Source organism: Pseudopodoces humilis, chromosome 4 (genome assembly GCF_049639895.1).
Source record: "Pseudopodoces humilis isolate 2021_Gansu_Grassland_sample_001 chromosome 4, ASM4963989v1, whole genome shotgun sequence".
Lineage (NCBI taxonomy): Eukaryota > Metazoa > Chordata > Aves > Passeriformes > Paridae > Pseudopodoces > Pseudopodoces humilis.
In genome coordinates this window covers 25,490,465-25,512,542 of record NC_142203.1, presented here as the reverse complement: position 1 = coordinate 25,512,542, position 22,078 = coordinate 25,490,465, and the positions used below count along the sequence as shown (strand labels likewise).

At 41.6% G+C, this 22,078-nt stretch overlaps 1 protein-coding gene across 4 annotated transcripts in view; it reads right to left on the bottom strand.

The window, feature by feature from the left end:
* Window positions 1-867: 867 nt before the first annotated feature.
* ECPAS (Ecm29 proteasome adaptor and scaffold) overlaps window positions 868-22,078 on the bottom strand; it is a 61,887-nt gene continuing 40,676 nt past the window's right edge. For 2 of the 4 annotated variants that reach the window (XM_005530762.3, XM_014259513.2), the window contains exons 28-49: window positions 21,686-21,751; window positions 21,324-21,441; window positions 19,420-19,587; window positions 18,508-18,587; window positions 17,651-17,756; window positions 16,967-17,014; window positions 15,827-15,948; window positions 14,591-14,741; window positions 13,776-13,841; window positions 11,881-11,970; window positions 11,334-11,400; window positions 10,616-10,707; window positions 10,461-10,527; window positions 10,038-10,229; window positions 8,594-8,802; window positions 8,058-8,101; window positions 7,379-7,571; window positions 6,687-6,831; window positions 5,957-6,062; window positions 5,710-5,798; window positions 4,477-4,548; window positions 868-3,669 (exon numbers count right to left, since the gene is read on the bottom strand). In XM_005530762.3, coding sequence (XP_005530819.2) covers window positions 3,530-3,669; window positions 4,477-4,548; window positions 5,710-5,798; window positions 5,957-6,062; window positions 6,687-6,831; window positions 7,379-7,571; window positions 8,058-8,101; window positions 8,594-8,802; window positions 10,038-10,229; window positions 10,461-10,527; window positions 10,616-10,707; window positions 11,334-11,400; window positions 11,881-11,970; window positions 13,776-13,841; window positions 14,591-14,741; window positions 15,827-15,948; window positions 16,967-17,014; window positions 17,651-17,756; window positions 18,508-18,587; window positions 19,420-19,587; window positions 21,324-21,441; window positions 21,686-21,751 — 2,431 coding nt within the window. In that variant the 3' untranslated portion in view covers window positions 868-3,529. The remainder of the gene's footprint in view (window positions 3,670-4,476; window positions 4,549-5,709; window positions 5,799-5,956; window positions 6,063-6,686; window positions 6,832-7,378; window positions 7,572-8,057; window positions 8,102-8,593; window positions 8,803-10,037; window positions 10,230-10,460; window positions 10,528-10,615; window positions 10,708-11,333; window positions 11,401-11,880; window positions 11,971-13,775; window positions 13,842-14,590; window positions 14,742-15,826; window positions 15,949-16,966; window positions 17,015-17,650; window positions 17,757-18,507; window positions 18,588-19,419; window positions 19,588-21,323; window positions 21,442-21,685; window positions 21,752-22,078) is intronic. The other 2 variants (XR_001332005.2, XM_014259514.2) reach the window with 2 other exon arrangements.

Sequence of the window (22,078 nt, the reverse complement as noted above, 5' to 3'; positions counted from 1 at the left end):
TTCAAAGTGTAGTAACAGTCTTCCTCACCTGTTGTCAAATTCCAGAGAAAAGTGTCATACCAATTTTTGTTGGTATGTAATTATTTAAGGAGCAAAGCAATCAACAACTAACTCCCAAGATATTTTTACAATTTTTAACCTTTTTTTACTAAATGTAACTACACAAACGCGGCTGTGTGTGCTTTCCTTCATCAAAGTTTTTCACTGAACAGTTTCTCAATTTTTAACTTACCTGATGATTGTATCCTGCAGCTTTCACTGGCCAGACATGTCAGTCAGGCTGAGCCCAAACCAGCTTTATCACAGCACTGCAGAGGAGGTCTCTGCTCACCACAGCAAAACCCACCATGGTCTGTGCATGGTGGGTATATGGTCTGACCACATTTCCCTTGCTAGGTTATGGTTCAGCCACTTGGTGGCCAGCATCAGTGAGGTTTGTGTTTGTGTGCTGTTCTCATTTGTGTCCCCTCCTTTTTCTTCCTTTCTGAATACTGGTTAGAAAAGTACATATAATTGAGGATGCACTGGGAGGGAAAATGTGTGCATGTCTGGAATAATTTGGAAATACTTAAGTTCTTCAATATATTTTTAGTAAGTTTTCAATCTCATGGCCTCATCTACCATATATATGTAATATATACAAGACTGTATATATAACAAAGAATGTGTCTGTGTAATCTAACCCTGCCTGGCTGCAGAAGACCAAGCAATGGGTTAAAAAACACACAGTTTCTTCCAGGGCTGCAGAGCCGTCTGTCTCCATGAGGCGAGGGCAGCAGCATGGAGCACAACAGCAGCCCACTCTGAATCTGAAGCACAGGAACACTATAAAATACCCACCACAGAAGAAAAATCACTACTCCAAGGAACAGGTCATGCAGCTTTTATTTAGTTTTTACCTTTTTGGTAAGCAGGAGGGTTTTCTTTCAGTCAGATCATTCACATATTTGGACAGTACAGATTGCAGTAAATTTGATGGAGATCTTGCAACATTAGAAAACTTTTCTCAATATACATCCATTTAAGCAACAGCTTGTAAGTCAGAGCGAGAGTGCTAGAGTCGAGTCTGCGCACTGCACTCCAGGTATACAAAGCATCGCAGCAGCACAAGAAATGCCCGTGCTGGGCAAAGTACAGTGTGTTTTACATAGTGCAATCACTTTTAGAGGAGAAACTCTAGGAAGGCCACATCTATTTTTTTTTAATCCTATCAAGTTTACAAATGCGAGGGGGATAGAAATCAAACCTCTGACTTAATTAACTTTTGTACAGGTAGGTTTTGTGTATAGGCACATGCTTTAGAGAGGAGCTCTGAATCTGCTCTGTAATCACGAGAAAGACATATTGCTTTGTGATTCAGAAAGTGTCACACCGTCTCTAACCTTCCCAACACTCTTGGCCAGAGTTGTTAATCCAGCTGTTTACATATAGAGTTCCTAGAATACGCTCTTCCCTCTAGTGTAAATCCCCAATAGAGAAATTCAGGTTGCTATTGACAATGGTTACAGTTACTCTACGTACAGTCATTTGACCATACGAGGCATTGCCTCTGAATACTCCCGTCCACAGTGAAAGCTCAAATTACCAGAGACACGGAGGCTCTTGCTTTTCTGTTACTGTCACTCACCAATATGAAAAAACCCAAGTCAGACAATGAACCGCTACAGCAAAGCATCACCGGTAATATTCACCTAATACAAAAAAAAAGAGCACTCATGACATGTCACGGTAAGCAAGTTTTTAAAGATACTGCAAAATGATTTGCCCAGTAAAATTTTAAAATGTACACTGTGCTCAACAGTTCAAACTACACGTAAACAAAAAGCAGCTCCCTGCAACAAGGTGTAAATCAAAACATTATAGCACCAGCTCCCAGCACCAAGGAGTTGCCCACTGACCAGTTCTAATGTACAATGCAATAGTGCTCGCTGAGGTTTCTGCTACACAAGAGCCACAGTGGGACACAGCTCTGCCCATTTCTTACCGACACTCCCTTACCAGATGTGCACAAATTACATTCTTCCCTATGGAGAGCAAGTCAGACAACAAGACTGTTACAGTACCAGGAAACACTGGCTGGGGAATGGCACCTGAGGGGAAAGTAGGTACTGCATACCTGAATCTGAATAAATGGGCATGAAGGAAACATTATGTCATCTGAGCAATCCTCTCCTTAGCAGAGCAGATCTGAAAGAAGCTGCAGACTGCAAGAAAATAAGCCTTTCAGTGCTGAAAGCCATGAACATGATATTGCCCACACTAATGATTTAATTTCACCATCAGCAAAGCATTTATCCCCAAAAAGTTGTACACATACTGGTCAGATTATGGAGCCGTGCTATCTTCACACTATTACAGTTTGTTGCTATAGTGGTCAGATTTGTCTTTTGTCAGAGGAGGGGAAAAAGAAAAGGGAGACAGGCAGCAGGGCCACATCACCATATAGCAATTTTACTCCCACGTTAATGCAGATATAATCTTTGTAAGTGCAAATTGCTAGAAACCAGCATGACTTGGGCTCTGATAAATGACAGATGATTCAGTTTCTTACAAATATTGACAAGTCTAAATTGTTACAGGTTTCCAAAGCAAGAACAGGTTTACGAACAGGAAGGGAATAAAACATTACCACTATTAAAAAAATGTTTAATTTCAAACTTCAAATGCTCTTCCAAAACATATCTAAAAAAGATTGGTTGTTTTTTGTTTGTTTTTTTTTAATTTCCTGGAGCTAAGGAGTGTCCATGCAAAACAATTTTGAGAAGAGCAGTGTTCCACCTGGGTACTAACTAGGCTCAACTTTGTCCCACACAGCTCAGTAAAGTGCTCTCTTGTGCATCCTTCGGGGGAAAAAGTTCTCATTTAAAGTTTGGGAGGCTGTTTGCCATCTGAGGAAGGCATAGTCTCAGTCAATCCATGCTGAGGTCAGAGAAGGAGGAAGGAGTGTCGTTAACAGTACTCTGCCTTTCATAATGCACAGACAACAGGCTGGAAGGGAGGAGCAAGCAGAAGCAGAGCTGGGTGTCAGATAAAACCCTGCTCCTGGGAAGCCACAGGAGTCGAACACAGACCTCATCAAGGGAAAACTATTTGTTCTCTACAGATAAACACCAGCACTACTGGAGTAGACACAAATTAACAGTTCTCTACATACAAAAAATGTGAAAACTAAATATGCTTTTCACTTTCTGTGCTGGTGGATTTTCAGCAGTTTTTTGGAAGGACAAAGGGGGTCTGAGTAACATTCTTCTGCCGATTTAAAAAAAGAAAAGCATCTTGCTCTCTTGTGTTTTTATGTTGTACACTTAAAAACACTCTTGGGCAGATAGAGGTATTTGCTGATAAAACAACTAACAATCAGCTTAAGAGTAAAAATAACATTAATGGGGAAAAGAATTTAAGGCATTTTTTTATTTTGGCCAGGAATGATGCATCCTACAGAGTAATCTTCATTTCCCCACTTGGTTTTCAGATCACTGCACTTTTTGTTTTTGTTTTACATGGCACTTTGAAATTTATGTTTTACAACTTAATCAAGATTCTCGAGTGTTTTCTTCAACACAAATGCCCTCTCTTGTAGCTCAGGTCTGCTATCTGATGCCATCGTAGACAGCGAACGAATGAGGTGCTCTCTGTTTTCTCGTGTCAGGCTTTCCCACTGTTGAGCTTCTGTGCAGATAAAGACAGATAGACATTGGACATGAACACCAAAAAACAAAACAAAAAAATTCCAAAAGGACATTGCTTTCCTCAGACAGGCTAAAGGAGTGACTGCTTCAACCTTTCACTCACATTCCACACTGTGCTTCCAGAAGAACTCAGATTCACCTAGACACTCGTGTGTGTGCTGCCTCCTGCCAGGGAGTTGTACCTCTAGACCAGGTGTCATTGTCTAAGCTTGTAACATGTGAACATGAGGGCCTGAAGAACCACATGTTTCCTGTGTTGCAACTGGCTCATGAAAGAAGCATGTAAGATTTTTGCCAGAATAAAAGAAACACAAAATGCGTAACAGAAACCCAAAGGAAAAAATTGCTACAACAACTGCAGACACATATGAACCTGAGACTTAGGAAGACCTCATGCTATGAAGTCAATTCTGCAAGGCTTGAGTACTAAATAATAATAAGAAACCAAACTTGACACTGAAAAGGTAAAAATCACTCTTCCGTACTAAGAGGAGCTCCCCCCTCTACGGAGCTTGAACATAACACAGATCTGATGAGACGGTTCTGTGAGCTCCATGTGGGACCCTCCTTGCTGACCATTTTCCTCACCAAAGGAATATCCAACAGTACTTTAGAACTTGGCATTAGCCTCAGTTACTTCAAGGCCTCTCCTGCTTCCAAGTCCCAGTTTCCCCAGAATCGCCCAGTGCTGCAAGCAGGAGGTAAGGCCATCTCTCCATAGGCCAAACAGCCAGCAGCCATCTTTACCAAGCAGTGGCTTTTCTAGGTGGCAAGTAATAAGTCTCACCTTGTAGTTTGGTGAGCAGCAGTTGAATCACAGACAAAGCTTCTGTTCTTACTGACGTGTAGCTTTTGTTTTCTAAGGGATTTAAAGAAAACAGACAAGAAAACCCAAAACCATGTTGAGAACCAAAAGCACTAACCTTTCAAAAAGCTCTGTGATCTCCAGACCACTTCTGTTAACACAGTTCACTGAGCTCTTGTTTGTGCTGTCAGTCTGCAGTGCCCACTTGAAAATCAGGCACATTTGAATGGTGGAAAGTCAGCAACTGGACACTGACAAGTCAACTGAACCTTGTGCATTGCCTCTGCCATTACCACAGAGCTACTGTTCCCTACATATTCCAACAGGGAACAAAATGCTGCCACAGCTGCAGGGTGACGGCAGACAACTTCTGTGTAACAGAATGTTCTAGCAAGTTGTACTGGCTAGAGACCATACAAATGTTATCAAGTAGCATAAAGTAAGGGTACATAAATCCCATGCGAGCCATCAAGTACAAGCTTGTCACAAAAAGTTACTTGGTCTCTGAACTAAAATCTTACTAAGGTGAGGACCCTGGTCTTCATTCCATGAAGACTGATACCTAAAACAAACTTTCCCCAAAGGGGTCTCTGAATTGGTACCTAGCACTGGTAGGTGCTGTCTTCAGGCACATCAGAAACAAGACCACATGCAGGTATGAGATATGGGGCACTGTTACAGTCACACGACCAATGGGAACACCACCAAAGTAATGAAGAGGCCTGTGACTGTCAACATGACATAAGCAGCACTTACATATGGCTGCCCTGCTCCAGTAGAGCACAAACTGCCTCTATGCCTTGGAGCTTCATGCACTGGTGAGAAAATCTGGGGTATCTTTTGGATACTATAATCTTGGATACATAATGCATGTGACTAAGAAGTCTGAATGGTAGAGGAAAAAAGTTGGTATTTCATTAAATCAGGAATAGCTTGGTTGTGTTCTGAGAGGTTGCATGGTCTGCTGCCTGCCTCTCCCTCCTCTTGCAGAGCTCTCTTGCACCAGAGGAACGCACTCCTCTGTGAACTGCACCCTGCACAGTACTGTCTCAAACACTGCAACCCCCACAGTAATCACACTGCAGTGCAAGGACAGCTAAATGTTACCTCTGAAAACTTTTGTTCATTCTGCATTTCCTCTACCACACAAACCCTCAGAGGACAATGGTTTTAACAAGTAATTCATCATCCATCACAAACCAGAAATCCATTTACCTAAAGAATGGGTGATAGAGGAACAGGTTTCCAACAGTATTTCTGTCAAAGCCACAGGGTCAGAGTGCTCCTCATCAAACAGCATTAGCCTGTCAAATGCAAAAACAGTCAGGCACCCTGCATCACTGGGACAGAAGTCTGGCTCAACTTCTCCAAAAAGTGTTCAGTGTCATCAAGTTCATTAAACAGTTTGAAGCAAGAAAGAGAAGACAAGTCACTGAAGTGGACTGCAGAAAGAAAAATTTACCCTTGAAAGTAGGCATTCATGGCTTGTAGCACTCCAAGCTGCACTTTCCATGTGCTGAGTTTCAGACGGTCACACATTAACTTGCAAAACTCTTGTCGATAGCAACCTACAGGAAAATAAGGACATCACCATGTTACCACAGGGAAAGGCAGAAGGAAACTCTGGTCTGTCTCCAAAGTGCTCCTCAGCAAGTGACATCAAGCTAATACTACATATGACCAAGTCAACATCCTGTAATGAGTGACCCTGAAAATCTTCACCAGATCAACTCGCTCATTACAAATGCTGGCAGATGAAACAGCTGCATTACACACTCTGGTATGCTAATAAAAAAACCTTTTCCCATCCCTATCCAGATATTTCCAATTCTTCCACCTTGTACCAGCTTTGATGCAAATGTAAATGTGAGCAGCATATTTAGACATCTTTTTATTAGGCAAAAAACTAAAACTATTGCTTCAAAACTTCACTCATCCTGCATATATATAAACTCAGAATATTTTTGTGAATTGTATTTAAGACAAGTAAAGATTTTTCCTAAGGATGGGTTACTTTGCTGGAAAGCAGCTGGGGCAGCTCTCACTGAAGACCATTACAAGCTGCCTGCAGTGAGATCCTGCATCTTCTGCTGCGCTCTTCTCACTGTGCACGTGATCTCCAGGTTCTTCCCTTCTTCCACTTTTCATTTTAAGAGAAAATAGTTTGTTCTGCATGTCATCAGCTGACTTACGCTGTGTCTCCGGGCTCCTCGGCCAGGCTTTGCCCAGGGTCTCGAAGGCACAGATCAGGGACTCCATCTGAACCTCCTTCTCCCTCATGTCCTCATCCTCTTCATCATGCTTTGGAAAAGCTGCTCCCATGCTCTCCAGAGAGTTCTGCGGAGGCCACAGGGGAAGGTGTGACTGACAGAGGGATAAGGGCAGGCAAGGCACACAGTGCAGTGCAGCTCAGTCTCCCCTGAAGTCTGCACGCACCAGCCCTCATGCCCAGCTCTGCCGGCAGCTTCCAAAGGGGCGCCCAAACACGCGCCTGTGCTACGAACTCTTGCTCGCAGAGCTGCAAGGCTCTGCTAATGCTAAACACAAGCACTCTACAAAGCTTCCCAGGAGCCTTTTGCTGCCTGTGGAGCAGCCAGGAATTAACTTTTCAAGTGGTAACAGGGCAGTGGAGGACATGACAGGCAGGACTCTGCCTAGAGAACAGTTGGGCTAGTTCAGATTTTGTGAAGCACAGGTAGAACCACCCCAGGGCTCACCAGCTGCCTGGTATTCAGCCCTACCAAAGATCTGGCTAAGTGTACAAAATCCCTCACATCATCAGCCCCCTGGGCAGAAGCCTGGCATGCAGCCAGCACCACTGGGAGTGTCATCACTTGGGTGTTCTATTTTGAAAGAGAGAAAACTCAAGAAGTTGAACTGTCACCTTCTTTATCATGGGAAAGGTGATATCAGCAAGTTCCTGGAACCGGTCTTCCTTTGTTGCCTGCAGCACCCCAGCTGCACAGCGCAGAGCCACCATCTTATACTTCAGGTTTTCCTTACGGCATTCTTTCAGGAGAGCCTGGACAACATCTGTGATGGTGGGCTGACCAGGCACTGACTTCTGCAGCTCTGCACTGAAATGCAAGGCACACCAACACTATCATGTTAATCTCTTTCCAAAATTAATTAATTCCTGTGTCCAGGCACTCAGCTGCCTACCAGTAACTGTAACAGAAGTTACACTGGAGTGCCCTTTCTCTCTCTTTTTACTCCCTGTTTTATTTTCTTCTTTTCTCATATGCTTCCAAGACACTTGCTCCCCCACTACTCTTCTACCTCTTCCTCCTTTTCCCACTTAAGGTCTTGATCTTCCCCCTTAATCTCTGCTCTCCTCTTAGCAATTGTGGCCTCTCAACATGCTCCCTTTCCTCTCTAAATCAACCATTTATTTCTGCAGGTCTCTCTGAAGCATCTTGCTCCTCACACACTGACAGGAGATTAGGATGGTGATGACAAACCTTCTAGAATCTCCTTAGCAGCCTATATGCAATAACACTGGACAACAACCTCCCTTTTGAGACCTCAGATCCTGAGGGAACCACCTCCATCAATCCACCTACCTGCAGGCAGAAACGACACTGGCAATGGCCTTTAACAGCTCCTCCTGTAACGATAAAAGAGACATTGCTGTCAAGTGCCACACAGCCGAAATGCACAGTCCTGCTGCACAGGGCAAACCTTTGTTTTCATTAGCAAGGGGCAGGGGGAAACATCCCTGTGACACCAGTTTGGAGAAGCAATGTCTCTATCTCCTACCACTCCTCCTGCAGACGACTTAGCTTTCAATCTGCACAGAACTGGCAGCAGAAAGGGGCCTTGCAGCAGCTCTGAGCACATGCTAGTATCCCTCCAGGCTAGAAATGGTGCAGTGGAATTAGTCTAAGTGGGAACCCAACTCCAAAAGCAGTCTGAATTTCATCTACCTGTCTTCCCAGTCATTTCTCTATCTGCTAAATGCAGGATAGAAGGCAGACTGACTCCCTGCATCAGCATTCTTATCATGTTGCTCTGCAGCAGAGAACATGGCATTTCCTAGCTAAAGGGCTACCTGCTGCTAGGCTCATAGCAAACCATAAGATGACAATTCCTTCTTTACCTTCCCAGTCCAGGTTCTTCCTGGCAAGCCTTGCAGCAGTGCAGAGAGCACCATTCCCAGATGTGGTGGTACAAGGGAGCCTGTCTGTTTGGCAATTGATGCCATGGCAGCTGCTCCCTGAGCTTTCATTTTCCAGGACTGGGACTGCAGAGCCTTCTGGGTGATGGATATCAACTCCTGCAAATACAGTCTGATCCCACCCTGAGTACCTGCATGTCAAATGGAGGAAATTTGTAATTTTGCTACAAAACAAACAAACCTTCAATCTTACTAAAAAAAAAAAAACCCCAAACCAACACAACAAAAAACACCACAAGCGAACAAGCCCAGCCCTACCCTGTAAAAAAAAAACGCACCAGTTACAGATCTCTTGGGTTTTTTGGCTATGAGACACATCAGAAAGGTCTACTTCAGGCAAAAGCATGAAGAATTCCCCCCAGCCTGGTTGAAGATGGGTTCTTTTCTAGGGGTCCCAGATAAAGACTTTGCTGTGTATTTTGACACAGAGCTCATTTCAGTCCTTCCATATAGCAGACACTAGACAATGTGTGTTGCTAGAGGACACAAAATGATTCACATAAACACCTCTCAGTATCAGAACAGAAAAAAACATGCCTTCATTCTCTGACTGCAGTATTTACAGATTCTCAACAATGACCAGGGATTGGATAATTAAGTTACCACCTTACCAAACACACTGGTCATGCGAAACGTCCATCAAAAGACATTTCTTAGAAGGAATGTGAGAAATAACTTATGTTTATAGGACTTTCATGGGAAAGTAACTAAAACTATGAAAACATTATCAGAAGGTTTAATTTTCAGGGCGACAATTGTGTTAGCCTGTTTCTAGGGTATATCTTTTTTTTTTCTTCTTCCAAGAACAAGTCACTAGAAGATCTTTTTCAGCTTCTTTTTCAGACTCCAGAAAAATCATATGGTGACTGAGGAGCCAGATCTGGAATCTAGAAGTGTCAGTAAAACAGTACTATAATGCATCCAAATCTGCCTCTATAGAAAGAACTGCATTTCTACAGCACAGATTCATTCACTGAAGCTAAAACCACAGGTATTACCATAGAGATTTCTAACAAGAGAGAAAGGCCAAAACCCCTGCAACTTTGACGTGTGCAGCAGCCCCTAAAGGCTGGCATCAAAATTTCCAAAGATGTCTAGTTATCTGTATCATCAGGGCCATATTACAGTGGCATTCAATGTATCACTATATTAAAATACTTCCACTGTACCTGTCCATCCTTGTGATCAATGCCCCTGTAATTATTTTAAATAGCTGGAGAAGGTAACCTTCATACAAGAAATCTAGAGCAAGGACGAAAATGGGAACAAGCTTCCCAAATCTCTAATATGAGAACTCTGTATTTTCAAAATAGAATTCCAGAAAGCATGCTTCCCAGAAAGCTTTACTATTCTTAACACAACGTACCTGGTACATTTTCCTGCCAAACTTCAGTCCACAGAATAGAATTCTCTTTCTCTCCCTTCTCTTCTTCGGGAACTTCATGCATTCCAAGAAAAGCCAATGGCAGCACCTGCTTGGCATGGTTCTTCAGCACATCTGGGCTGTAGCGTCCCATAGCATGCACAGTTAAAGCACAGCCTGCTCTGTAAACCGGCTCTGAAAGAGCAAAACAAACACAGTATGACTGGGAAGCAGGATTATCCTTCTAACTGCTTGGTTTGCCTGTTGGAAAGCAAAGTAATGCACAGTATTGTGTAACACTGTATAGGAATTAACTCAGTGAAACCAAACATCACAATACAGAAATGTTTTTTTACTAGCTTTTGCTATCACCAGGAACTTTTTCTGCACTGTATTCTGTAAGTGAATACCCCAAAAGCAACATACCTTCCTTCTCCATATACCAGCTGCTCAGTTTGTGCAGCAGCTTCTCAGTGCTACTGTCCCGGGAAGTCTGTAACAAGGAAGAGACTGAAATTATTCAAATGCTTCAAAAACGGCAACCAATAAAGAAGTAAAATAATACTTGAAGCCCAACTCACCCTGACTAGGTGCCCCATAGCAAAGGCAAAAGACTTCTGTACCACACTGTTGCGATCAGTCAGGCCACTAAGTAAAGCGCTCATAAGTTTGCCTGTTAGAAGAGACTTTACTTTATGAAAAGTATCATGTTTTATTGATATGGCAAGAATTACAATAGCCTGCATTTCATTAGACTGCCTGAATTTATGCATTTTTCGTCACTGCATGTATATGGGGTTATAATTAAGTCCTCATGCTTAAAGTAGTGCTAGTGTTTTGCACATTTTGACTGATACTGTTCCTATATGCAAGCACTACAGTTGATCATGCTTCACTTCTATTTTGCAACAGAAAGGTGATGTTTCTGCTATCAGAATGAAACAAAGTCACTGTTCATGGTTCACCCACAGCTCAAGTTGAAGGAACAAGTGCATATTGACAGTGCTGCACTAACACAGGCACTGTTAAGATTGCTCCAAGAAAAGTGAAGAAATATTTTTGCCTATTCCTGCTCAGTGCTAGTGAATTCCCTCAACTCCTTCCTTTACATCTTCCAACTTGGTGAGGTACTGAACCTACTCTGAGAGCATGCCTATCTCAAAACAAAAAAGGTAACTTCAAACAGCTCTCTGATAAAAATACACATGTAAAGATCATTCTTGTGCCAAACTCAAGGAAAGAAACACAACAGCAACAAAAAGCACCTTTAAAACCTGACACTAAGAGACAAAACCTTACCTGAATAAGGTGTTAAGTCTTGAGGGCACTGAGTGGTTAATGACACAATTACACTGGCACAGCCCCCCTGGAAGATTGCAAGGGAAAACAAAGGTAAGATAAAACAATATTTGCTTCTGGTTATTATTGTTAATACTTGCTGTGGTGCTACTTGCACTTGTAAGACATGATCTACACCCACTCACCTCTATTCTCATAGTCCAAGAGCAGTAAAAGTTTGCAAAACATGAATGACAAGAATTGAAACAGGAAGTGAAAAAGGACCCACACTCAGGATAGATGATCCTAGAAGATTTGCTGCAATCAAGGACAACCTTCTGCACTCGTGTCACAGAGCACAGAAGCCATGTAGCCTAGAGGAGGCTAGGGCAGCACACATTCAGAGGAGTGATGTAGTGGAGTGGAACTCAGTTGTCAAACGACTCCAGTATGCATGAGACAAAGCTGTTGCTTTAAAAGACATAGTCAAAGGAACTGTATTTACATTGACACTGCTCTATATTCCCTTCTTCATTTCCAAAAGAACTGTTAAAACCCATAGACGTACCTTTGTTCCAAGGCCAACTCCACTTTTGATCAGTTCACACAGCCGAGGGACCAACTCACCAAGGACAGACACATCCAAATACTGCAAGCTCTAGAAAAAGGCAAGAAAAAGAGACAGGGAGAGAGAAAAAAAGAAAACAAAACAAAAAAAAAAGGAAAAACAAAAAGGTAATAATGGCAGACTTAAGTTGCTGTATTTCTAGCAGAGGCTGCCTCAGTACTGCTGGCTGGTCCTCAGCTGAATCAAGAGTTTGCTTCATGATGAGGAAAAGCCAACATGAAGTGGATTCCACCACATACAGATTCTTCTGTCCCACTTCTCTGCTGAGATGACCTTGCTAAAACTATCATTTGCTGGAACTGATGTGCTCCTGCACTCCAACTCTTCATGAAGCCTGAAACTAACATACTAGCAAGAATGAGCTGCAAACACATCTGTATCATAGGACAAAATCCAACATTTCCCCAACTCTCTGAAACCAGGAAGGAATAACATATCCAATGTTATTGGACAATGACATGAAACCAGTCAAAACAGTTTTTAAACAGGTCAAGACAAAGAAGTGGCATAAATGACATAAAAGTACAAAAGGGATGTAACTAGAAAAATTTTTAATCTGCTATGCCTAAAATGCCAGTGGGCAAAACAGCCTCATGTTAACCAGCACTCTGTAACACACTGTCTGCAGAGGAGAGATCCATTCTCTAGCAAATTCAAGGATCACATACTAAATGAAGGTAACTGAGCTTCCGAAGTCAGATCAATTGTTATTTCCTCCTCCATCACTGGTATGGTGAAGGAAATTATCCATATAATCTCCTAGCCATGCCCAGAATATACAAGAGGTTACTCATAAACCAGGACATCTTCACAATATTCCAGGGAAGCCATTACTACCTCTCCTCTACCCTACAAAACCTCAATGATCAGAGCACCACAGTTGTTCCCCAGGGCTGGCAGGGTGAGGCATGGCCTGAAGGAGGGACAGCAGCAGCTGCTGCAGCCTACAGGAGGGACAGCAAGTACACTTTTACACGGAGCTTTTAATTCCCAACTGCTTTACACTCTATAAATAGAGACCACTTCACCTGACACCAGAACTCAACTCCACATGCTGCTATGTACAGGAGAGCTTGCTGTTGATGTTTTTCCTTAAGTCAAGGAAACAAACTATTCTGGTGGCTACAACACCCCTAAAACTTGCTCAACCCTCACATTCTCTACCTTCCCACATGCCCTTGGCTGTGTGCAGTGCCTGAGTAGAAAAGAGGAGCCTTTTTCTGGGAAGGGGAGGTTTCTAGAGAGGATAGGGAGCTCTGACAGGACAGATCCTACAGCACAGCATCTGTGTATCAGCAGCAGGAAACTGTGGTGCCAAACACCACTTGCTGACAGCGATATCAGCATTTTCTCTAAATATCTACACCATGAAAGTATGGGCAAGGCCCAGACAGGAATACCTAAGGCACCACAAGGCAATGGTTGAACAGCATTTATGCCCTATCAACAATGACTATCACCAATTGAAGGCCCAGGTGAGAAGTTGGTTTTGGAATTGTGGGCCAGAGATGAAGAAAAATGCTACCTAACATAACCCAGAACCAGCTGAGCTCCCACTCAAAGAAAAGCACTTGAAAGACGCCATCTTCATCAAAGCAGGCCAGTCTTCAGATGAACAAGCAAGCCATCTGGCTCCAAATGGAGCCAGTTATTCACAACTGATCTGAGGGGGAAGCACTCAGATGCACTGGTCTGTACATGAAAAAGTGGACAGAGCCACATGGAGATGTGATAAGAAAATGAACCCTGAAGAGATATTCTGTAAAGCTTCCATTTTAATTCCTATTCTTCTACAACATACCTTACACTGGAACCCTTCTGAAATCCATACTTACCATGTTAATGGTTTCCATCATGGGAGATGACTTGACAGCACTAAGTCTGGCACTATCCATTGCAGTCTAAAAAAAAGCCAGGAAAAAACACCAAACAAATCCAAATGTAAACACAACATGAAAACAGTAGAAAGGGCAACAATATCACATGTAACTCACTACCTTATACTAAAATCTATCTCAGATGCATGGAGAAAGCAATTGTGTCTATAGACTATGATGTTTCCCTTTCAGAGGCAGAGAGATGTTCTAGAGGGAGGGAGAGAGAAAGAGAAAACAAAGGGGAGGGAAAAAAAAGAAATCAAATCTCACACTGAATTGTTCACATTGTTCACTCCCTTTTCATTTGCAAAGGGCTAATCTAATTGACCCTCTTCCCTCCACAACAAAATTAGCTAAATTTGTTTCTAATCAATGAGTTTCAATCACTGTCCTGTGATTGATCAATATGGTTCTCTGACAACAATTAAAGGACATGGTGCTGACAACATCCACCTCCAGCCCATAGTGCTGTGGCACACCCTCCAATTTAAGTTATACAAAGTCCTGAAGTTAATCCCTTGGGACTGGAAGTGCTCTTCACTTTTGGAAACATACAGTGGTCTAGGGAATAAAAATAATCCCAATCCTTCAAAAAAGCTCACACATTTGTCCAGCCATATTCTGTGACCAAACTTTTTAGTAACTTATTATCTATTTCTGTTTGCTTTTTGAACACTTCTCTACCAAACCTGCTATTTTTCCATTCCCTAAATAAAGATTAAATCTTTGTTATCTCTGCTGTGTTGATACTTCCTCATTACAGCTGCACTTACTTTCTCTTGATCTGTTGCAGTAAGACTCAAATAATTGAGGACTTGAGGCTCCAGCACACTCAAGGATTCCAGCAGGGCTGGGATAAGTTTTGGCGCATGAGGTTTCAGCATAGACCCAGCACTTTTACTGATCTTCACAAGAGTGTTAATGCTGGAAAAAGATTAAAGGGAAGGTCAACAGAGATACACACAGACTGATCTGAAAAGCCTCTCTGATCTACTGTAATCCAGATATACCAATATAAATCTTCCTTCAAACAAAACCATGTGTAATTTTTGCTTAAACAAAATTATTCCCTAGCCCTGAGCTTCCAAGGGATGTTATGTATATTTTGGCCAGAAATTGTTTACTTTTGCCCTGGAATCACAAAGGGATTGGGCAAAGAGGCAGTACTGCAGACAGATGTGGGAAAAAAAACACACCCCCTTAGAAAGATTCATGTTTTAAACAAGCACTGAGACATCCATTGTCTCTGCCCAAGAAAAGACAAGTTACAATAATCTATTCAAACACTACTAGTCAGTTTCAGATGGATCATATGCTGTATTTTGACTAAGAATTTCTACATCTTCCAAAGAAATGCAAACAGTTCAAGAAATATTCTCTTGTTAGAAGCCTTCTAACATTCCTAATAATTATTTTTGTGAAGACCAGCTAGCTACCCTCCAACTCTGAACTTTCCAGTTTTTCTGTCCCTCAGTCAAAGGAAAGAATACACAAGGTTATAAATTGACAAGCATATGAAATCTCTACACATCAAGGAACATTGAACTGGTACAAGACATAAAATGTATTTGAACAGAGTGACCAAATGCAGTCACATCTGGGATGTGAATTGTCAATATTCACAAGCTCTTGTGAAATCAGACATGGCTGTTTGAAGAACCATGGGACTCTCTTTGCAACCAGAACAAATATGCCAGTCCCAAAGGACAGCCTTAGCATGGCACACTGCTTCTCGATCAGCCTGCCATTTGTACAGGAAGAAAAGAACTTCCTGCTGGGAACTGAATCTGGGCATTTGCAGGGAGGCCACATACTCCCAAAAGATAGCCAGAGTTCTCGGGGCTGCTGCTTCCACTCCATGAAAAAAGAACTCAGCAGGAAAGCTGTTTTGGAAAGCAACTTGTCACTTCAAACACAAAGAACATTCTGCAACTCAGGTGAATAAGCTTGGTGTCTTTGGGACAAGTCATGACCCAACCCCCAGGGAACTTACACGGTGCAGAACTAACCTGAGAGATCGGACTTCAGCAACTGTGCTTACTATTCCTTTGTCTAGGAGGCAAGGGAGCAACACAGCTATTGTCTTCTGACCTGCTGTTCCTTTAGAGGGGTCACACATTTTCACACAGACCTGGGGACAGGTGAGAATCAGTGCTGCAAACATGTACAAATCTCTCCCTCAGATTACATTAAAGCATCTTCTTCAGACAGAAGCCAATAGCAACTAGACAAACTGCTCACAGCCAAGCCCAGCCTCTGTTACACCTCCACCTTCTCTCCACAAGGAAGTTAAGCCCTAAGAGTCATCCCTAAAAGGTGTTTCAACTACAATACACTTCCAGAAAAGGCAAATTCAGAGTCTAGCAGGTCTTGACCTGACTCTGGATGAACAGATGAACCAAATGACCTCTCAGTTGAAGCACAGCCTATCCCAGCCACAGGGACTCAACCATTACACACAGCAGAGCAGCAAGTCCCAGACGAGAACAGATTCTGCAACTGCAACATTTCACAACAACATTTTGGGACCAGATCCTCACTTTCAGAATTAAAATGTCATGCACTATGAAGACTGTGATTTCAAACACAACACTTTAGACCCACTGCCACCAATGTGACTTTTTCAAAGAATTACCAAACAAAATACCAAGTGGTATATGTGTACTATACCCAAGAACCTTTGTCAGTAACAGCATCACAGAGAAGTCCATACACAATTATTCCATTTCATACCAGTGATGTACCACCAGGCTTGGTCAACTAGATCAGTCAGTCTTGGTAAAGTGTTGAAGTTTACTTAAATTCTTAATTCTTAAATTACTTAAATTCCACCCCCAAGCAAGGCAAAAACAACACTGGAGCAAAAAACCACGGTTCATTATATCCTTCCTTTGCTTGTATAGGCATTAAGATGACATTACCCTCAAGCAGCAGGACTTCACTAGCACCAATAAAAGTACAGGGGAGTACGTGATGATGCTCATTACGATTGCTTTCTAGGGGGCTGTTCAGTCTCTCACAACTGGATCTTACACTGGGGATTGTCTGAAGACAACAGTCTATAGTAAATATAGACTACGGTCACTCCTGACATCAAAACCATGCATGTCTCCTCTACATGTGCATATGACAAAATTGTAGAGCTTTACCTTGCTTAAAGTTTTTAGGGCTAGTTCTGCCGCCTTTCGTACAGTCTCCTAAAAAAAAAGAACTCAACAATTATTTCTGTTATTTTTATTCTTCTAGAATGATTCATATTAATTGATAAGAATTAACACTAGAAGACACAAGGCTATCTTCATGGTTAATACTTAATGCAAAGTAGCAGTATCTTTAGAAGAATTATAATATGGTTAGAAGAAATTCTGGCTTGGGTCCATCTGAGTACCTGGTACAATCAATACACCTGAGAGAGCTGCAACCTGGAATGACCCAAAGACTCTGACTTCATATATCTGAGTTCAGCACACCATATATCACAATATCATATATCAGTTCAGCACACTAGCAGCCCAAAATAAAATATATTCAAATATTTCTATATTCAAAAGTTAAGCAGCTATTCAGAAATTCTTTTGTATCAAGGAAAAATATCAAATCATCTAGAATAAGGCACAGAAGGAATGAAACTACACACTTCAAACATAAGAGAATTTCCAAGGTGGCATGGAAATTTTACATCCAAGGAACAAGAATTTCTAGTCTGCTTAATAATCAAAACTCCCATAGGCTTCAAGATGACTTGTCAGAGAGTCTCTCTTTATACACCTCAGACAGAGCTTGATCACTGTACTGTTTGTTGAAGATGTCTATTCAGTTCTCAGTACCATTACCTTAATGTCATCTTGCACTCGGAACAGGACTTCCCAGATCTCTGGAAGCTTGTCTATGATGTCATCCAAAGGTCTTCCTCTTAGTAAGTCATTTAGTGCTAGACAACTGCAAACAGGAAATTTTATTTCTTTCACACAGTGTTCTTACTTGGTATAGGCGTATGTATACAGATATGCTTAAAAATATAAATAAATGGTTTAGAAAAATGAGAGCTGTTTCACACTCCTTACTTTCCCCAAATGCTAAATCTACTCTGTCACAAGAATGTCTCCTTTTGCAGAGGAAAAAAAGCTCATTCATTCAGGTAAAACCTGAAACAGGTGACAGGAGGTGAAAAAGGCTGCTGTGGTGAAAACTGCTACTGCAAACATTCCAGTGACAAAATTGTTTTAATCTTCTTGTCTTTAAGCATACATAAGAAACCAAAATTGTATAAGGTGTGGAATTGAAATTAAAATGGAGGTTTTCAACACATCATATAACATAGCTATTAATCATTAAAAACAAAAAGCAGTTTATTAAAAATGGCATCCTGCTGCCAAGTACATAATTGTCAGATTGATAAGATTTTCTAAGAGAAAGCATTATTTCAGATTCAAGGATAGGCAAGAACAAGTAACCAGAAAACTCATTCTTCAGAAAATGTTTAGTATGAAGCTACATGCAATAAAAATTGTCAGGCAAATAGCTTCAAGATTGTATCATACTCCTAAGAGTAGGCTACATGGCGTGGCTCTATCCTCATGAAAGGATATGTCCTCTTTTCCCCCTCAAGTTCTTCAGGTTAACAAGTTTATCATGAACAAGAGAAAAGAACTGAGTTCAAAGACAAATCTAATACTTTTCCTAGCAATACCTGGATTCTCTGATTCTCCAAAGACTGCTGGTTAGGTTACTGATCAAATCCTCAAGAATTTCCTTCATGTACTTATCAACCTATAATTAAAAGACGGAAAAATCATGAAACAAGCACAGCTATGTATCCTTGCCCACTACTCAGTAAAAAAAGACTCCTTTTGGACAATACAACCTGCTTTCAACCACATCAGATGAACTAATGCTGTGCAAACTTTCTCCAACTGTGCTTTAGATATGCCTTTCTCTGCATTGCTTGAGTGTTCAACATTGTGAAAGATGCAACAAGAAAAGTCCCCTAAGGCCTTTATAGCTGAACTGTTAAAATGCAACACCAAACATGTATTTTACTCAAGAAACAGTTGTGCTTTGATGAGGGATCAGAGTGAATGACTTCACATTAACATCAGCTTTCCTAGAATAAAAAAATGCAAACCCATTTCCAAGCCTTGAAGAACCAGAGCAAAGGCATCTTATGAAAATCACTTTTTTCTGAAATACACCTGGGAGGAGTTCTCCTCAAACTGATAGAGCAGCCTCAAACCATGGGCTTCCTCCCACTTGAAAAATGAGGAACTATATTTAAATGCTCTTCCTTCAGGAAGGCATCTTAGGCCGTAAGGAATCCTGAAAAGCTTCTCATAAGCAGTATCAAAGTGGAAAGACCCCATTTTAAGTAAAATGCTGGCTGCACAAACAAGGTCTGCAATATCCTTTCATACATGACAGACAGTGCAAAACCTCTGCACAAGCTCCAAGCTCATCCACGGATTCAGACACCTCCTTGTTAGTGCAATACCTCACCCCTTTCTGCATTGCCCCTCCTTTCACAAAAAGCATCTGTCCCACAAGGATCTCCAGTATGCTGCTGGCTGGCAGCAAAGCCCCTCACCACACTTTGCCAGTCACTCACCATGGACTTGTCAGTGACCAGTGCATTCCAAATGCTGGTCATTGCCTGTCGAATGCCCAGGTTGGGGTCGAACTGGTAACGGTAGAGCCGGGGAAGAAGCTGGGGCAGAAATGGAGCCAGCTGCTCTCCAGCTTTGGCAGCTATGACATTGAAACCAAAAGCTGCTCCCTGAAATGACAAGACAATAATATTTGTTCAGTTATTGCTCATAGGCACGCCACAGTCAGGGTCAAAGATGACTGACATGGTTCAGATTTAGACCAAATCAAAAGGTCTAGAATGGTCTAGAATTAGCTCATCCTCACTGCTACAGTACCACAGTGATCTCAAGCACACAATCACACTCAGCACACAACAAATATGTTTCTTTCAACCTTTATTTCAAGATACTGATTGATCTTATTTGCACAAGTAGTACTGGTGAATTAAAACTATGAAGACTTAAATAAGTTCTTCCAAAAGAGACTCCTTCTGGGAAAAATTGGTGAGGCTAAACCACTGCTTCCTTACAACTCTGCTGATTTAGAAGAATTAGAATAACTTAGGAACTGAAAAACTAAAAACAAAACAACTCCACCTTATTTCTAAAACCTGAAGTTTCTGGGGATTATAATTCTGCATCTGTCCATATTTACTTTAAACAAAAGTATTCTCCTATGATCTTTCCTTTCTCCAACTCTGTCAGCACCACTGTCACTTCTAATACAGTGGAAATGATGCTTGCTTGTGAAGTCCCACAGGATTTGGCAGGATAGCTCAAGAAGAAATTACTCAATGAAGGCAATGCAGTGACTGCATGTAATGACTGTGTTTTCTGACTTGCAGTGTCAAAACCTGCCACTCAAACCCCCACACTAGGGACTTCACAGAAAGGAGATGCTGTTTGGGTTAACCTTGAAAACAGCAATCAAGACGCATTTTCAGATAGGACCACTGCCATGAAAAGCAAGAAGCTGCAAAAAGTGTAAGGAAAAGCAAAGCATTGCCTCCAAGGCCCTGAAGAGCATACTCTCTTTAGCTCTTGTGGGGGCCTTTTAGAGCACAGATTTCCCAATGTCCTCTTCAACTTAAAAGATTCTACAAATTCTTCAAATGCCAAAGCTCACCCCAGACTTTCTGAGTGGATTTTCTTGACTCATCCTGGCTGGAGAAATTCCACCAAGGGTCAGGAACCTAACCATTGCTCTTGTGTTTTTGAAGTCACAGTGCTGAGGGAGATTTGAGAGATGCGCTGAATTGTCAAACTCTGATCAGAGTTAAAGCTGGGACTTGTTTTTTGCACTAAGTGGTGTTATCAGAGACTCAAAACAAGTTCTTCCATGCTTCTGTAAAGCCAGTGAAGAGTGCCCATGTCAAAACTCTGAATAGTACACCTAAATCTTCACACTTATGCTGCTCCTTTTTCCCCTGGAAGTAGATCCGATCATATTTTGGCTTTGCTAAATCTCCCAGCTGCTTTAAAATATCAAAACTTGAGTTAAGAAGGGATACTTTTGACAACAGTGCTTTTTAGCAACTTACTGATTACTTTTTGCTCTGCTTCCTTGGATAACAAAGATCACTTTCCTGGCATCCAAAAATTCATCCTGTTTTCAAAATACTATCATTGTCTGAGCACATTAAGGACCGTCTTTCTAAGCACACTCAAAAAAATATAAGGTTGTCAGTTGATTCAGAGGGGAATGTAAGATTATATGAACACTCTGACACCAAAGTTATGTTATAATCATTTCAAGTAATTCTGAATTTTTTTCTCAGCCTGCTAAATTTGCCTTGGACTGATACCAAACCATCAACACCTTCCACATGCAGTTACTTATAAAACATATTAACCAGGTATAGCAAAATGGATTTTTGTTTTCAGAGTTCACAGTGGGAATCGAAGTATGAAAGCAAAGCATTACCTTCCGAGAATTCCACATGGCATGATGGTTGGCCAGATTCATGAATTTGTACACCAGGTCTGGCTGATTGAGGTCACTAGCCAGTGAACAAAGCTCCTTGTAGGTAGAAAGACCTTGACTTTGAAAAGCAGAAGGGAAATCAGTGTTACTATTTTTAGGTAGACAAGTGCTACAACACCTCAAAGCTATTTTCAATTCACATCCTAAAGGAGGCAGAGAAAGGTAACACATGTGTACTACACAGAAATAATTATGGTAACTTAGAGAACAAGAAGGAGTAAAAGGTCAGGAAGCAGACCTTTTTTAAGGAATTCTCTTTCAGCACTGACTGCATCTCTATCAGACACCATCAGTAAACTTACCCATCTGGGGTTTTACTCAGACCTCCCTGAAATACCACAGTTTCTCCAGTCATCTCATGTTTGGCTCTGATAGAAAAGAAGTCCAGTATTAGTGCTACCAAACTCTACAACTGAATACACTGCACACTACAGAAGAAGTAATTCTGCTTTATTAACTCATGAACTTCACTTTTTTTCCAGCTCCAATCCCACAAAAAACACACATGGGCAAAGCTACACACACTGCAAGGAATGTCATTCACCTGTATCACACGCAATGTTAAGGAGACACTGCAGCAAGTGAGAGTTTTGCTGTGCAAAGGCAGAGAGTCAAAATACTGAATGATGACTTTTTAGTTCTGTCCAAACAGACAGAAAATCTGGACAGCAAATCTCTACTTCAAAATTAAAAAA